The sequence below is a fragment of the Engystomops pustulosus genome, chromosome 1, assembly GCF_040894005.1.
Source record: "Engystomops pustulosus chromosome 1, aEngPut4.maternal, whole genome shotgun sequence".
NCBI classification, from domain to species: Eukaryota; Metazoa; Chordata; class Amphibia; order Anura; family Leptodactylidae; genus Engystomops; species Engystomops pustulosus.
The window spans coordinates 161,554,025-161,573,131 of record NC_092411.1 but is presented as its reverse complement, the minus strand read 5'-3'; the positions used below and the strand labels follow the sequence as shown (position 1 = coordinate 161,573,131).

Below are 19,107 nucleotides of genomic sequence, written 5' to 3'. Positions count from 1 at the left end.
CTTTTTTTGGAAGCCTAAATCTGGGGTGCGTCCAATAGTAAGAAGCATCTTATAGTCCGAAAAATACGGTATACACATTTCTCATAATAGAAGACTTTTAAAGGGAACCTGTCACCAGGAGTGGCTGTAAAGGAGCAGTTTCCTCCAGCCCTTGAGAAAACCACTCCTCCAATACAGACAGTCCCCGGGGTTACGTACGAGAGAGGTTCTGTAAGTTTGTTCTTAAGTTGAATTTGTATGTTAGTCTGAAGCTACAATTATAAAATATACAGTTATAGCTGCTTATTGTAGCTTAGGGCTAAAGTACAGCATATTACCAAAATCCAGAGATCAGTTTGTAACTAGGGGTCGTCTATATAAGTCAAGTGTTCTTAAGTTGGGGACCGCCTGTATATGAAAACGCCCATCACTTGGCTTAGCAACGCCCTCTGCTCCTCTACAGCCACTCCCGAGTGATAGGAGTTATTCATTTATTTGAAAAGGACAGAGGTTCGGTTTCCCGAGGGTGGGGGGAAACTGCTCTTTTACACCCACTCCCAGGGGACAAGTGCCTAGTCACACAGCACATGGTATTGAAAGGTACTATAACATATCTTTTTTTTTTGTAAAACCTATTTTTTATGTATGTACTATGCTCCGTGGGTAAAGAAAAGGCTTCAACTCCCCTCTTTCATTTAACGACCACATCTAATCATGAAACCGTATTAAATAGCTGTAGAAACTACTGCAATTCCCATTCCTACATCTGAGAAATAAGTTTTGCATCTCAATGTACCAGTGTCTCTCGTTCTTTAATAACTGGTGCTGAAAGGTGTGTTTCTGATGCTTCCAATCAGGCATTGGGAAAATTTTGGATGTGTGGTATAATGCACAATGCTAAGCATTTAGTTAGTAGAACAGGAAGGGTACTTGTCTTAGGTCGGCGCACAGAGATACGTCAAATGCACAAGATGAATCCAATAAAGGGGAGTATTTTTATTCGGTATCTTAGGAACACAACGCGTTTCTGAGTCTAATATGACTCCTTTATCAAGTGGGTAGATACTGGGGGGATAAAAGAGAGTATATGGGGAAAAGGAAACATATACATATATATATATATACATATATACAGGGGAGAGTATAGTAGTATTGATCATGTAATAACAGATAAGGGTAGGTAAAGATATAAATATACATACACGAATATATAACATATATCGTGACCTTTTATAGGACACGTGTAGAAGTTAATCAATACAAATGAATAAAAACGTCCATGGTTTATAATAGATAAGACTAGTTAAAAAGCATAAGTTTAAATGTCTGTTGATTCATAAATAAATAAATAAATTATGCACAAATAGATAGTTAAATAAATAAATAAATCAGTGATTCGATCGTTAATAACAGTACAGTACAGAATGAGTTAGTTAGGAGAACCCTACTAACGACTTATGTTTCCTGTTCTGAGGAAAACTGTCAGGAGAATAGCTTCAGTCAGCAAACATTTTGCACGTCCCACAAAAACAGGCTCTCAACTAGTTCTGTCAGTGGATAAAAATGTGTTTTTAGAAAGTACTAAGGCTACATTCACACTACGATATACGTCCTCCATAGACAGCAATGGGTCCTATCTTTTCCCGTAATACGGCGCCGTGCGCCATGCATCTCTATGGAGAGGGGCTGCGCTCACCTCCTCCTCCTCTCCCCGTGCACTGCAGTTGCCCGGTACGGTACGGGCGGGCAACGGCAGTGTGAATGTAGCCTAAGGCTGCATTCACACTACAGTATGGGGGACGTATATACGGCCGACGTATATACGACCGATATACGTCCCCCATACACTTCTATGGGCTCGCGGCGCCCTACGGCAGCGGTACGGTGCAGCACACGTGCGGCACCGTACCGCTCCGTAGCCCGGGAAAAGATAGGACATGTCCTATCTTTTCCCGTATTACGGCGCCGTGGCCATGCATCGCTATGGAGAGGGGCGGGGGTGAGCTGCGCTCACCTCCTCCTCCTCTCCCCGCGCTGCCGTGTGCCCGCCGTGCTACGGTGCGGCGGGCTCACGGCAGTGTGCATGCAGCCTAATACTGTTTTTACTGTAGCACATCCCTGGTTAAATGCTACATCTTTCTATTAGAGCAGAAGGGTTAGGCAATAGATTAGCTACGCATATAGCGCAGATAGGTCTTTACTATAAAGCACTTTTTCCCATTAAGAAAGCTTATCCTCTATTTACAGGAAAGTGGATAAACATCTCGACTCGCAGGGTTGTCCAATTAAAGGGGTTGTCCAATTTCAACAAATTAATGTTATTGTTTGTATAATGAAAAATTATACAGTTTTCCAATATGCTTTCTGCTTGAATTCCTCATGGTTTTCTAGATCTTTGCTTGCTGTCCTTTTATAAGCTTCATTGTTTATTTCCAGTGGACAGAAATCTGGCCATGGTCACACAGGTGCACGCCTCGTTAGTTTCAAAGAGTTATCAGATCTGTATGTTATAATGAGCCGTGCACCTGTGTGACCGTGCGCCTGTGTTCACTGGAAATAAACATAGAAGCTTTCCTCAGAATGACAGCAAACAGAGATCTAGAAAACCATTAAGAATTTGTACAGAAAGTATATTGGAAAATTATATAACTTTTCACTATGTAAACAGTTACATTTATTTGCTGAATTGGGAATACCCCTTTAAGTTGGAGCAACTAGCAGGAAGGAAGAATGCAATTCCTCGTTGATTGTCTTTTATTGCCAATTTGGGGGCAAATTAATCAATTGTGAACCACAGCATTAAGGATTTATCATTCAGCATTACTAACATTGAGAAATTGGAGCATAAGACATTCTAAATTAACTTTTATTATAATTTTGATTTAACTGATGTAGAACAACTTTGCCTATTATTTTGATTACCTACAGTACAGACCAAAAGTTTGGACACACCTCATTCAAAGAGTGTTTTGTATTTTCATGACTATAAAAATTGTAGAATCACACTCAAGGCATCAAAACTATGAATTAATACATGTGGAATTATATACATAACATAAACGTGTGAAAAACTGGAAAGTATGTCTTATATTCTAGGTATTTCAAAGCAGCAACTGCTTTGCACACTCTTGGCATTCTCTTGATGAGCTTCAAGAGGTAATCATCAGAAAAGGTTTTCACATCACAGGTGCCCGGTCAGGTGTAATAAGAGGGATTTCTTGCCTTATGAATGGGATAGTCCTACTGAATAGACTGTAGCTGCTTTTTTCTAGTGGCCATCATTAATTTAAGAAATTAAGTTCTGCCAGTCCAAAAAATTTGGAAAACTTTGAAAGTGCCCCCAAGTGCATTGCAAAAACCATCAAACGCTACAAAGAAACTGACTTGTATAAGGACCATCCCAGGAAAGGAAGACCAAGAGTCACCTCTGCTACAAAGGATAAGGTCATCCGAGGCACCAGCCTCAGAAATCCCAGGTTAACAGCAGCTCAGATTAGGGATCAGGTCAATGCCACACAGAGTTCTAGCTGCAGACACATCTCTACAACAAATGTTAAGACCAAGAAGGAGAGTGAGGAGGTGCTACACAAAATGACCTGGCCTCCACAGTCACCAGATCTGAACCCAATTGAGATGGTTTGGGGTGAGCGGAACCGCAGACTGAAGGCAAAAGGGCCAACAAGTGCTAAGCATCTCTGGGAACGCCTTTAAGACTGCTGGAAGACCATTTCAGGTGATTACTGCTTTACACACTCTTGGCATTCTCTTGATGAGCTTCAAGAGTTCAGTTGTTTCACACTTTTTTGTAAAGTATATAATTCAACAAGTGTTAATAATTTTGATGCTTTCAGTGTGAATCTACAATTTTTATGTCCAACTTTTGGTCTGCATTGTATGTGCAGCAGTTAATTTGCTATCCTTCTCAATTTAGCCTGGGCTGTACTAGCCAAGTCTCCGGGCTTTGCCTATTTCTCTTATGATTCTGTCTAGTTTAAAGACACTGACTCACTCACAATGGGGAGGGCCTGCTGCTAACATGGCAGGAAGGATGGGGAGGTTATTTGAAAGTGCTTCACGTGTGTATCTAAGAGAAGTAGCAGAGCTGAGTGTGTTCAGTACTTTGAATGCAGAAGTCTCCTACACAGAATGAGGTAAAATATATAAGTTCTGTAGAACTTTCTCTGCACCCAAAGCTGTGTTATACACTCCTATGCAGCCCCTCCAACCTTCTGTTCTTTCTGGCCCTTTCTGCACAGTGCAGAGAAGCTATTAACTTTAGGGATCACAAAGCACAGACTATACACTGTCGGTTTCTACTACTTATTACATGTTGCATGCTCCTCTATGTAATGAAAGCTTCCAGGTTAGTCTCTATATAGATCCTCTATGTCCACTTTGCAATGTTCAGTGGATTAACTTGTAGGAATCTAACTGGATTTGCTTATAAATTACTTAATGAGAAAACAGAAGGTATAAACATAAGTGAAGGCAACTTCAGTTTGCCACAGGGTGCTTCAGGGCAGATACAGGAAAACAGGGAAATAATGTAGACATCGAGTTTTTTTTTTTTTTTTTAAAGGGGGAACCACATATGACAATTTGGTTTTTAATTGGAGCTGAATATATTTTCAACATCAAACTATGGAGTGCAAGACAAAAACCATGTACCATGCACAGTGACGTCTAAGAGTCTTCTGAGCCAGCTCACAATGGTAGATGATGCCGGATATTAGCAATATAGGGCAGCTAAGGGTGGTTTGAGATCCCCCCTGCTCTGCTGATCAGACATTTACCACCTATTCGGTGACCTAGAACAACTACATGATCACTGAATTTAAAAAAAACAAACAAAAAAAAAAAATATGTATGGATGCACCAATGGAAAGAAAAATTGGCATGAATAGAAGGCCATATTTGGCTACATTCTTGAAGTGCATAATCCCCAACTGGTCAGTATGATATAACTGCTGGTAGCCTACAGGATCGCTATTGACTTTGACAAAGTCTCACCTGAAAAACTTTATTTGACAACTTGATTTTTTGATATTTCACCTCGTTAGGATTACCAATAATATTTTTAAGGTATCTAAAAAAAATAAAAAAAATAAAAATTAGACAGGGGAGAAACTTTTGTTACTGTGCATAAAATAATGATGCATATAGATGTATCACAGACAACAGAAATATTATTCCTACCTTGCCATAGTTTCAACTCCTAGTTTCACTTTATCTTGATCTTTGTTAAATGTATGTATCTTCATGATGGAAGCAGAAATAGGATCTGCTGTGGATAACTAGTATACAAAAATGAAGAATACATTTTTGTAAAATATACAAAAATAAAATGGGTTTTCCCACAGGATAAGGCTGATCAGTGGGGGTCTCAATGCCGAGACACCCACAGATTATGAAAACAAGGGGTCCCACTTACCTCTGTTGGACCAATCGTCGCTCCGTCAGACTAATGGAGCAGGCGGCCGTGCATGACCGTTCTGCTCCATTAATCTGTATGGAGCGAACAGAAATTGCGCTGCGATCTCAGTCAGCTCCACAGAGATGAATGGAGCAAAACAGTCATGTGCGGCCATCTGCTCCATTAGTCTGACAGAGCGACGATTGGTCCGACGGAGACCTGAGACCCCCACTGATCGGCAACTTAGGCCCTATCACGGTCGGCACATACTATGACGTCAGCAGCGGCTGCGTCATAGTATGTGCCAGCTGGAAGAAAACATGGCCGCATCCATGCTGGCAGTTAAAGAACACAGAAGAAAGAAGAGGAGCCGCACGGAAGAAGGAAGACAAGCCGCGTCGAGTATATAAGTTTATTTTTTTCAAGTGCTGGGGGGGGGGGGCAGGCTCAGGCTGTACACTACATGGGGTCAGGCTCAGGCTGTACACTACATGGGGTCAGGCTCAGGCTGTACACTACATGGGGTCAGGCTCAGGCTGTACACTACATGGGGTCAGGCTCAGGCTGTACACTACATGGGGTCAGGCTCAGGCTGTACACTACATGGGGTCAGGCTCAGGCTGTACACTACATGGGGTCAGGCTCAGGCTGTACACTACATGGGGTCAGGCTGTACACTACATGGGGTCAGGCTCAGGCTGTACACTACATGGGGTCAGGCTCAGGCTGTACACTACATGGGGTCAGGCTCAGGCTGTACACTACATGGGGTCAGGCTCAGGCTGTACACTACATGGGGTCAGGCTCAGGCTGTACACTACATGGGGTCAGGCTCAGGCTGTACACTACATGGGGTCAGGCTCAGGCTGTACACTACATGGGGGCAGGCTCAGGCTGTACACTACATGGGGGCAGGCTCAGGCTGTACACTACATGGGGGCAGGCTCAGGCTGTACACTACATGGGGGCAGGCTGGCTGTACACTACATGGGGGCAGGCTGGCTGTATACTGGGGGGGGCTGTGACCAATGCATTTCCCACCCTCGGCTTATACTCGAGTCAATAGTTTTTCCCAGTTTTTGGTGGTAAAATTACAGGTCTCGGCTTATATTCGAGTATATACGGTATATGCTATAAACACAAACACACACACTATTTGCTCTGACTTACCATTTCAATACTTTTCTTTATGTGCGATTCAATTTCTTCCTTTTCAAGTATTTCTCCAGTTAATGGACATCGAAACATAATATTATACATAGAATGGTTTTCAGTTTCAGATTTCTGTCAAAAGATTTGGTTAAAAAAAATACCTGCATTAATATAACATTAAGTACTAAGCCTGTATTGTAAGTGATATGTTAGCTTTATTTCTATATACTTGATCAGGAAGTGGGATTCCTAAAGAAAGGTTTCATTTCACCATATTCTTTGTATTTTTTATACAATTATTTTGCTAAATTTGAATAAAGTTAATACAGGCAGTCCCCGGGTTGCATACAAGATAGTGTCTGTAGGTTTGTTTTTAAGTTGAATTTGTATGCAAGTCGGAACTGTATACTTTATCATTGTAACCCCCAGGCAAATTTTTTTTGGTCTTGGTGACAATTGGTTGTCTGACTGATCCTACCATATGGGGATATGGGTAGGTATATGGGGAATTTGCTCACCATCAATTATAATGTGCAAATCGCACATTATAATAGATAGCCGAGATCATGATAGCCTCGGATCTTTGAGTGATCTGAGGCTGTCATGAGAACGGATCGCCGCTCCCCCATGAAGTCACGGGGAACGACGACCGGAGCCAAGATGGCGGCTCTTTAATGCCGCCGGCAGCTTTGCCGGCGGCGATCAAAGGGTTAACACCCACGATTGGTGGAAGCGCCGATCGCGGGTGATAGCGACGGGCATTTGCTTCATTATGAAGCCAATGCCCGGTGAGTATGAAGAGGGCTCAGCCCGTGAGCCCTCTTCATACTCCCCCATGCGCAGCAAGACGTAAGGTTACGTCTTATTGCGCTATGGGGTTAAGCAGGCACATTATGATCCCTCTAGTTCTGTGGGGTGACAATGTGGTTAGATTATCTGGGTACAAGTGTATATGCACTTTCATCTGGCTTCTTAACATTATACAAACAGCCTGACAGATGTAAAGAGAGATAAGACAGAAAATAGATAATGAGATGCCCACTACCCAGAGTCATGACAGACAGATGTTGATACACTTTCACACTGTCAGCTCTGCTACATATCTGTTCTCAGGCAGCACAGTGGCTTAGTGGTTAGTGTTACAGACTTGCAGCACTAGGGACCTGGGTTCAAGTCCCAGGGTCAACATCTACAAAGAGTTTGTATGTTTTCTCTGTGTTTGCGTGAGTTACCCTCCGAATTCCTTCCTCACTCCAACACATACTAGTAGGTGTATTAGATTGTGAGCCCCATTGGGGACAGGGACCAATATGGCAAGCACTGTGTAATCTGTGTGGACTATATAAATAAAAAAATATTATTTATTATTATTAATATTATTATGTGCCTGTCTCCCCTTCCCCCAGATAACTTATCTGCTTGTAGTTTGCAACTTCTCTTTCCTCACAATGTTATGTGTGCTGGCAGGAAGTGAGTATCTATGAGCTCCAGACTGCAGGGGGCGGGGCTAGAGTGCAGCGAGCAGGGAGAGAGAGAGAGAGACAGAAATCCCAGCAGCATGGTGTCGCACAGAAATCCAAGATGGCAGCCTGGCCCTAAAGTCAGAAGTTACAGGGTCTAGTGGTAACTGAAATTGTGTTAACCAGGACTAATAGAGACAGGTTGGAATTATATCTGTGAAATTCAGTATTTTTGTTAATAACCGTGAATTAGAGAACGTGTTATTTTGTTATCCTGAGTACATACAAGAAACTTGTCTTCGTGGGAATATCCCTTTTAAGAATTACAAATGTTTTAACACAACTGAAGAAAATTATTTACTGGTCCATAAGGCTAATAGAAGTTACAACTCTAATGCCTTTTAGCCAACCTGGGATATTTTACAACTAGGATTGATATAAAACTCTGAATAATTATGTTACTATTAAGAGCTTTCCATGTCAGATCAGGCTGATTACATTAAAACATGGGTACATTCTTCTTTAAGCATAGTTTTTACTTCTGAACACCTTACCTTGACATTTGGTATAACCTTCACCTCTTGTTTTAGTTCAGCATCTTCCATTATGCAAAATAAAGAAAAAGGATATCTTAAAAAAGGCCTTATTTTACATCAAAAACATAATTGTAATTTGACCCCTTATCACTGATGCTAACTTTCAGCTTAATGACCAGATTGGATTTTTCGAATCTGACTTGTGTCATGATAATCGGTTAGAACTTCGGAACACTTTAACATATCCAGGTGATTTTGAGACTGTTTTCCTGTGACACATTGTACTTCATGTTAGTTGTAAAATTTAAGTGATAAGTTTTGTGTTTTGTTCTGAAGAATTAAAATCTGGCAAAAGTTTGTAAAAGTTCTTCATTTTTAAAGTTTAAAATGTTCTGCTTTCCAGACATGAAAAACTACCCAAAAAGCTTGATAATTAACATCCTGTCATTTTTCTAGGATGTTATGAGGCTTAGAGGCGTTTCATAGAAATCGGCAAAACTCACATTTTGAGGGACAACTTAAATGACTGTGAAAGGCCTAAATAATAGTAAAACCCCATAAATTACCCTACAATAGAAACTTCACCCCTCAACATATGTAAAACAACTTCTATTAAGTCTATTAAGTGTTTCACATGGGTTAAAATAATATGGACCTGCGATTTAGATTTTTTTGGGAAAATACATACATTTAGGCCAAAACTAACAGCTTCATAATGATTAAAATGATGAAATACTCTGGAACGTTTGATGCCCGAGTTTTTCCCCCGAGTGTACTGATACCCCATACATGGTGGTCGACTGCTTTATGGGCACACAGCCGAGTATAGAATGAATGGAGGCGCCATTCACAGCAGATTTGTATTGTCAAATTGTACAGGCTATACATTTTTTATTATTTTGGTAATGTGAACATATGAGGGCTTATTATTTGCGGGATGAGATACAATGTATAGATAATTCATTTTGGAGATCTATAGCTTATTGAGATTTTCTTAACTATTTCAAGGGAGACACAAATAAAATCATCAATTTTTATCTTTATTCTCTGGTTCAGTACGATGACAGTGATACCTCATTTATATAGTTTTTATTCTTTTTGCTCAATTTTACTGAGCAAAACCAATATTGGTTTAGAAAATGTTTTTTATATCGACAACTTTTCAGGGCCATAACTTCTGTATTTTTTTTTTGTTGACAGATCTGGGTGAAGGCTTATTTTTTTGCGAAAAGAGTTGTTCTTTTCAGTCATATCATAACAGGGCACGTAACTTTTGAGAACATTTTTTGTGATGGTGTTTGATGAAAAATTGTACATTACGGGAAGTTTTTTTTTTTTTTACATCATTCACCAAGCGGGTTCAATATTGTTTTAGATTTATTGTACAGATTAATACGGATGTGGTGATACCAAATACATACTTTTTTTGGTTTTATATACAAGCGGTCCCCTACTTAAGAACACCTGACTTAGGCTATATTCCCGCCCGTACCGCTACGGTACGGTACGGGCGGGCAACGGCAGTGCACGGGGAGAGGAGGAGGTGAGCGCAGCTCACCCCCGCCCCTCTTCATAGAGATACATGGCGCACGGCGAAGTATTACGGGAAAAGATAGGACAGGTCCTATCTTTTTCCCGGGTACGGAGTGGTACGGTGCCGCACGTGTTCTGCACCGTACCGCTCCCGTAGGGCGCCGTGCGCCCATTGCTGTCTATGGAGGACGTATATCGGCCGTATATACGTCTTCCATACAGTAGTGTGAATGTAGCCTTACAGATGACCCCTAGTTACAAACGGACCTCTGGATATTGGCAATTTACTGTAGTTCAGCCCTAGGCTACAATAAACAGCTCTAATAGTTCTCAAAGGTGTCTGAAATTAACCTATTGTAAACCCTGGTTCTTATGACAATTCCACGCTTTTAATATCCAATTGTCACAGAGACCAAAAATTTTTTCTATGGAGCTACAATTAAAAAGTATACAGTTCAGACTTTATTATATTAATTATTATTATAAAAGGATTTAAATTTTTTTTTCTTAATTTTTTACATATTCTAGACTTGGGCTTGAACAAGCGTTCATCCAATCAAGTCTTTACACTGTGATATACACTCATCGGCCACTTTATTAGGTACACCTGTCCAACTGCTCGTTAACACTTAATTTCTAAATCAGCCAATCACATGGCGGCAACTCAGTGCATTTAGGCATGTAGACATGGTCAAGACAATCTCCTGCAGTTCAAACCGAGCATCAGTATGGGGAAGAAAGGTGATTTGAGTGCCTTTGAACGTGGCATGGTTGTTGGTGCCAGAAGGGCTGGTCTGAGTATTTCAGAAACTGCTGATCTACTGGGATTTTCACGTACAACCATCTCTAGGGTTTACAGAGAATGGTCCGAAAAAGAAAAAACATTCAATGAGCAGCAGTTCTGTGGGGGAAATGCCTTGTTGATGCCAGAGGTCAGAGGAGAATGGGCAGACTGGTTTGAGCTGATAAAAAGGCAACAGTGACTCAAATCGCCACCCGTTACAACCAAGGTAGGCAGAAGAGCATCTCTGAACGCACAGTACGTCGAACTTTGAGGCAGATGGGCTACAGCAGCAGAAGACCACACCGGGTGCCACTCCTTTCAGCTAAGAACAGGAAACTGAGGCTACAATTTGCACAAGCTCATCGAAATTGGATAGTAGAAGATTGGAAAAACGTTGCCTGGTCTGATGAGTCTCGATTTCTGCTGCGACATTCGGATGGTAGGGTCAGAATTTGGCGTCAACAACATGAAAGCATGGATCCATCCTGCCTTGTATCAACGGTTCAGGCTGGTGGTGGTGGTGTCATGGTGTGGGGAATATTTTCTTGGCACTCTTTGGGCCCCTTGGTACCAATTGAGCATCGTTGCAACTCCACAGCCTACCTGAGTATTGTTGCTGACCATGTCCACTGACCCTTTATGACCACAATGTACCCAACATCTGATGGCTACTTTCAGCAGGATAATGCGCCATGTCATAAAGCTGGAATCATCTCAGACTGGTTTCTTGAACATGACAATGAGTTCACTGTACTCAAATGGCCTCCACAGTCACCAGATCTCAATCCAATAGAGCATCTTTGGGATGTGGTGGAACGGGAGATTTGCATCATGGATGTGCAGCCGACAAATCTGCGGCAACTGTGTGATGCCATCATGTCAATATGGACCAAAATCTCTGAGGAATGCTTCCAGCACCTTGTTGAATTTATGCCACGAAGAATTGAGGCAGTTCTGAAGGCAAAAGGGGGTCCAACCCGTTACTAGCATGGTGTACCTAATAAAGTGGCCGGTGAGTGTACTTGTATTGCTGAGTTGCTCAGTTACTTACAGCCGGGTCCTACCAGGAGGCGGAACCCAGCATGAAGGGGAGCCGGAAGCCTCGGAGCACGCGGCAGGAGCCCCAAGTAAGCTTAGGCTGGGTTCAACTCAGGGGGGACATGCTTACACGCGGGGTGTAAAGGGGTTAAAGACCTGAGATCAGAGTTTTTCCAATCCCAATATCCTGCAATCTTCTTTTGACCACCGCTGTAGAAAGCCGTCACATCAGAAGTAGTACCCTTAATGACCGCCATTGAATCCCGATAGGGCAGTCATTAAGGGGTTGAAGGGGTATCAGCAAATGAATGCCATCACAGGCTGAGCCCTCTGCATTACAAAGTGGGTGATGGCTGAATATTGCAGCTAACACCCACAATCAGTGCTAGGGTATTACCCTTTTGATTGCTGCCGGCAAATGGTCCAGAGGTCTGAACAAGACTGGGTCTAACAGGCACACTGTCAGCATAATACTGACAGATACAATGTGTTGCAGTACAGAAGTACTAAGATGTATTGTAAAAGAGTTAAGAATAAAAACATATTGCCAAAAATAACCCTTTTCCCCATAAGTTACTATATAGCAATGGTGGCGAACCTATGGCACTGGTGCCAGAGATGGCACTCGGAGATCTTTCTGTGGGCACACAGGCTGTCTCCCAGGCACAGAGTTTGCAAAACATGGCATCTCCCTGCAGTCTCAGGCAGTCCAAGTAGTGCCCTGCTATTTTAAAGTGATGCATCCTGTGCTGCTTGTTCCTGTGCCGTGTTGGCACTTTGGGAAAGTGTTTTGGGTCTCATTTTGGGCACTCAATCTCTAAAAAGGTTCGGCATCACTACTATTTTTTTTAACACCCTATATAGAATAAACACAAAATGGGTATTGCCACATGCATAGTGATTTTGCCAAAGCAGCTATTACATTACTGTGAAGGGCATAAAAAAAATTGAAAATATACCAAAATTGAAATTTTAGTGCTTCCTACCTTCCAAAAAATGGTATTAAACAATGATCAAAAAGTCAGATGTATTGTGGCCCATCTTTGTATGGGCACTAAATTAGTGGTCACTAGACACTGGAAGGAGATTCACTCCCCCTTCTTTCAAGAAGTCTCGGCCATCATGAACACGACTTGCAGGTATGAAAAAGTCTTATCATTGCAAACTAATGGTCATAGCCGTTTCCTGATGACTTGGAGGCCTTGGCTGACAAGTTCATTTAACACGGTAGGAGAGAAGTTAACACGCAACAATGGTCCCTGTGAGAAGCCCCCACCCACTCACTCGAAACAGACATCCCCCTTTCTCCTAGCTTAGTACAGTATAGGGTCCTGGTCATACACATGGCATGGTTAAGCAGTTTAGTTATGTGTCAATTGTTACCTAATCTGAAATCTTATAGATATGCTACAAAATTACCCTGGCATGAACTCGTGTCTACAGTCCTAAAGCAGAACTACTGAACATGGTCCGAAGTGCAGTGTGGATGTAGGTCAGTGGTGGCGAACCTATGGCACGGGTGCCAGAGGTGGCACTCAAAACATCCTTGGCTGCCAGGACTACAGGAGGAGTGGAAAGGTGTGGATAGAGATGGATTAACGTTGGAGCTCCTGCTCTGGATCCCCTGATCTTTCTCTTCAGAGGACCCTGCAGGGAATCTACAATCCAAATTTCTCCATCATCTTTCTATTGTATTGGTGAACTCAGGACACCAATACCATTGGATACCTGTGATACAGCAAGGATCAATAAGCTACTACTTAAATTATCATGCTGGCACTTTGCAAGGTATAAATGGGTATTGGTTGTAGTTTCGGCACTATGTCTCCAAAAGGTTCGCCATCACTGATGTAGGTTCTGCACAACATGGACTTATCAACCAAAAGAATTACACTGGACTTTAATAATTTAGTCATAAGGACTCTTTCTTATATACCAACGTAATATTCTCCCTCCCCGCCAGTATTACGTGTTATATCAATCTTAACAGTTTATTCAGTATTGTACTGCTCTGTTTCTGGAAAATAATAAAAACGGTTTATAAAAAAAGAAAAAAATATGTGGAATTAAAAAGTTAAAGCTCTCACAATATGGGGCAACATAAACATATGAATTTTTCCAAAAAAGGTGCATTTAACCCCTTAACGACATCGCCCTTTTTTGTTTTTTCCAATTCCATTTTTCACTCCCCACCATCTTGAACTTTATTAATTTTACACATAAAGAGCTACGTGAGGTCTTGTTTTCAGTGTAACAAATTGCACTTCATAGTGAGGGTATTTAATATTCCATGCCGTGTACTGGGAAGGATTTTTACGGCTTTCAATGTGTATAGGTTTTATAATGTTTTCATACATTTACAGAAATTAAAACCACCTGTACATTTATTATTTTTTATTTTGCCATCTTCTGGCGCTAATAACTTTTTCATACTTTGGAGTACGGAGATGTGGGTGGGGTCATTTTTTTTGCGACCTTTGATGATGTTTTCAATGCAACCATTTTTAGGACCTTTTGATCACTTTTTATTGAATTTTTTATATATATTTTTTTGGACGTGGCAATACCTAATGTGTATGATTTTTACTGTTCATTTATGACTTCTAGGGAAAGGGGGACAATTTAAATTTTTTTGTTTTTTTAATATATATATATATATATATATATATATATTTTTTTTTTTTTTACTTTTTTTATTTTTACTATTGTTCAGACCTCTTTTGGTACTATAACCTAAGGTTGTCTGATCAATCCTACCATATACTGCCATACTGCAGTAAGGCAGTATACGGCAAATCGCACATTGTAATGAATGGGTTAAAACAAGAGCCTCAGACCTGAGGCTGTTATGGCAACCGATCGGTGCTAGCAATATGCAGAAAAGACTATGGAAAGGGCTATGGAGAGGGCTCAGCCAATGAGCCTTCTTGCACCCGCATTCGGGAAGGGGCTTCTGGGGTCACAATGTGGTTAGATTATCAGGGTACAAGATGTACACTTTCATCTGGCTTCTGATATTGTACTAACACACTGAAAAATAGAAGGAGAGATGATACAGATGAGAGATGCATGAGGTGATTACACAGAGGCTGAAAGACTTTTACACTGTGAGCTCTGCTATATCTCACAGATATGTGCCTGACTCCCCTTTCCCCCGGATTACTTATCTTCTTGTAGTTTGCAGCCTCTCTCTCCTCACAATCTGCTGTCAGAAGTTACAGGATCATGTCTAGGGGCAACTGAAATTGTGTACAGCAGAACTGATAGAGACAGGTTGGACTTATATCTGTGAAATGCTGCATTTTTATTATTAACATTGAATTAGAGAATGTGTTATTTTGTTATCCTGTGCACATATAAGAAACTTGTCTCCATGGGAGTACCCCTTTAAATCGTACTGATCGATACCTCCTCGGTACCTCCTCATAATGCAGCAACTTTCACACCAAAAATAAAAACCTCCAACAGGGGGTACACACAACCCACAGGAAATTACAGCGAGTTACATAATATACAATTGCAGTTTGCAGATGTGGGGGCGCCCACTATTAGATCGCATGCGGAACTACATCTCCGACACAGCGCTACCGGTTATTACTAGTGAGTTGTTGGAGAAGCCTATAGAGGAGGGAGAGGTGCATCATGCTATCAGGGAAACCCCATTGGGTAAAAGTCCAGGGCCAGATGGGTTCATGCCAGCTTGCTATAAACTCATGAAAGAACCATTTACCCCATTTCTCACCAGGGTGTTTAGCTCTATCTCTGTGGGTACCCCTTTTGCCCCCCAATCGCTGTGTGATAAACGTTGACATCAAATTATACTCAAACACTGGCCAACAGGCTGGGTCCACTCTTGCCATCAGTAATACGTAATGACCAAGTCGGCTTTGTTCCTGGGCGCGAAGAATGCTATAATAAACCAAAAGCATCTAAAACTCCATTATGCCACCTGTCTATCGATGCAGAGAAGGCATTTGATAGGGTTCACTGGGGGGTTCATGAGCACAGCATTAAAACAAATGGGTCTGTGGGCAAAATAGCAACCCTATATACCAAACCATCAGCCACGGTTCTGGTTAATGGCTCCCGGTCAGATCCCCTGTCAAGTAACAATGGCACTAGACAGGGATGCCCTTTTTCCCCCTTGTTGTACGCCATTGTGATGGAGCATTTGGCTGTAGTGATTAGGCAAAACCCGAACATTCAAGGAGCATGCATTGGAGACACTCATTATAAGGAGGCACTATATGCCGATGACTTAAAATTATACATCCCCCAACCGCGATTGCTCTCCTGTCCCTGCTCCATGAATTCAGGAGGTATGGACATCTGAGTAATTTCTAAATTAACTACACCAAATCGGTGGCCCTAAATATTTCTTTACCGCCTAAGGAGGTACAACATGCGGCAGACAGTTTTCCATTTTGGTGGCATACAGACCACATAAAATGTTTATATCTACAGATCTCCCCCTCCTCTGATGAGACATCCACTCAATTATGCCTCCCTATTAGAGCATACTCTGAAAGACCTTAAAGGGGTATTCCAGGAATCAGCATAATTCATATACAAGTGGGCACTCAAAATATAAGCTAATGTGTAATTAGTTGTTATTTAAAATTTTGCTCCCCTTAGCAGAAAATGCTGATGACATAGACTGTAATGAAGAATTAAAATGCTACCGGCCCTTTAATCAGTCCGTTAATTTCCTCCGCGCGGTCCGTCGCAGAAAAGAAGATGGCCGCTGGTCACATGTCCACATCACATGTCCTTTACCTGCCTGGGCAGGGTCATGTGATCACCACTACGTTTGGCTGTAGTCGGTTGGTTGCAGTGCATCCAGTATGGCCAGTGTTGTGTTGATGGCAATTACACATCATTACTATAGTAACAGAGCAAGAAAACCTGTTACATCATCACTGTTAGCAGAGCATAAGTGGTGGGAGGAGTTACTGAGAACTAAAGGATCATGGAACTTGTAGTTTCCAGTGGCGGCCATCTTAGTGATAACTCCACCTACTTTAGAGAGGCCATAAATTTTGTAAATCATAAAATCATATTATTTTAGCTCCGTTTTGTGACTAATGACATTGAGTATTGTTGTATTCATTTATTTATATCATCAAGGGTTTTTGTGTCAGACGTTCATATTCCCGGAATACCCCTTTAATGGATACAATAAAAAGAGTGTGTCCTGGTTCTGGCGGATAAATAAAATGGATATTCTCCCTCACTTTTTGTACCTCTTCCAGGGTGCTCTGATAGCCCCCCTCACTCTGCCTAAATCCGCTGGAGGAGCATCCGGACCTCAGGGTGTATCATTGGGTTGTTACTCTCCAACACCTTCTAGACTGGCAATTTCACTCCAAAACAAAGCAGGGTGTGGCCATAGAACAGCAATTTTCTTCGGTTCCATTGAAATATCTTCCCTGGATAGGTACACAAGCACTCTGATCCATAGCGAAGCATGCAGGGTTCCCTTGCGTAGCGATTGAAGTCTGGCAAAAAATGCTGCAGAGGAGCCTTCTGTCTCAGGGAAAGGTTCATCATTTTTTTTAGAATTAAACTTTTTTTTTTTTAGGGAAAATAGCATAAGGTTTACAAAGGGCCATTAGAAACTACTACTCTATAACTAGAATTGCAAAAGACGAGCTCTCATATATCCCCATGTCAGATTAAAGAAAAAAGAATTAAATGTTCATTAATCTTGGGATTTTTCTCTTTTTTTGGGTGGGGGCGGAGGGGGGGGGGGTAACATTTGATATATTTGCGCCTAAATTTGAGACATTTCCACTTGCCTAGCAAAGTTAGCAGCTCATGGTAACAAAAAATGGAAACTTAAAGATGAAAAAGGGCATCAACGGGAAGGGGTTAAGGTGGTATAACTAGATAAATAGATACATCTTCAACTTACAGTATGGGTTATTGACTTCTATATTTTATATTTATTCTTAAAGGACATGTACTACCAGATTTAACGGTGGTAGACTATCACCAAAGCAATGCTCCTTACCTTAGGGCTTAACCCCTTATCACCGACACTAGTTTTCAGCTCAATGACCAGACTCGATTTTTCAAATCTGACATGTCTCACGATAATTGGTTATAACTTCGGAACGCTTTAACATATCCTGGTGATTTTGAGAATGTTTTCTCGTGACACATTGTACTTCATGTTAGTTATAAAATTTAACTGATAAGTTTTGCGTTTCGTTCTGAAAAAAAGTGAAAATTTGGCAAAAGTTTGTAAAAATTCTTCATTTTCCAAGTTTGAAATGTTCTGGTTTCCAGACAGGAAGTAGAACTACCCAAGAAGTTTGATAATTAACATTTACAGAATATCTGCTTTATGTTGGGATGATATTTTATGCTTCCGGTCATTTTTCTAGGATGTTATGAGGTGCAGAACTTTAGGTGCGATTTTTCTTATTTTCATGAAAATTGCCATAACTCACATTTTGAGGGACAACTCAGCTTTCAAGTGACTTTGAGAGGCCTAAATAATAGTAAAACCCCATAAATCACCCCACTATAGAAAGTTCACCCCTCAACATATGTAAAACAACTTCTATTAAGTCCATTAACCCTTTAAGTGTTTCACATGGGTTAAAAAATATGGACCTGCGATTTAGAAACTATGGAATTTTTTGGGAAATACATTCATTTAGGCCAAAACTGACATTTTCAGAATAAATTAAATGATGAAACGCACTGCAACGCTTGATGCCCAATTCCTCCAGAGTGTACTGATACCCCATATGTGGTGGTAAACTGCTGTACGGGCGCACGGCCGAGCATAGAATGAATGGAGGCGCCATCCACAGCAGATTTGTATTGTCACATTGTACGACCTATAAATTTTTATTTTTTTTGGTAATGCGATCATATGAGGGCTTATTTTTTATGGGATGAGATACAATGTATAAATAATTTATTTTGGGAGTCTAAAGCTTATTCATGAGATTTTATTAACTATTTCAAGGGGGACACAAACAAAATCATCAATTTTTATTTTGGATTGTGAGCATTTCCCCCCCCCCCCCCGCTCACCGTAACGTAAAAATAATATTTTATCTTTATTCTCTGGTTCACTACGATTGCGGTGATACCTCATTTATATAGTTTTTCTTATTTTGCTCAATTTTCCTGAGCAAAACCAATATTGGAGAAAATCGCATTGTTTTTACTATTGACAACTTTTCAGGGCCATAA

At 41.1% G+C, this 19,107-nt stretch overlaps 1 protein-coding gene across 1 annotated transcript in view; it reads right to left on the bottom strand.

Moving 5' to 3' along the window:
* Positions 1-19,107, bottom strand: part of UBXN6 (UBX domain protein 6) — a 68,152-nt gene that overhangs the window by 32,304 nt on the left and 16,741 nt on the right. The window contains exons 3-6 of the mRNA XM_072113516.1: positions 8,559-8,602; positions 6,563-6,676; positions 5,176-5,273; positions 4,990-5,065 (exon numbers count right to left, since the gene is read on the bottom strand). Of these exons, the coding sequence (XP_071969617.1) occupies positions 4,990-5,065; positions 5,176-5,273; positions 6,563-6,676; positions 8,559-8,602 (332 nt within the window). The remainder of the gene's footprint in view (positions 1-4,989; positions 5,066-5,175; positions 5,274-6,562; positions 6,677-8,558; positions 8,603-19,107) is intronic.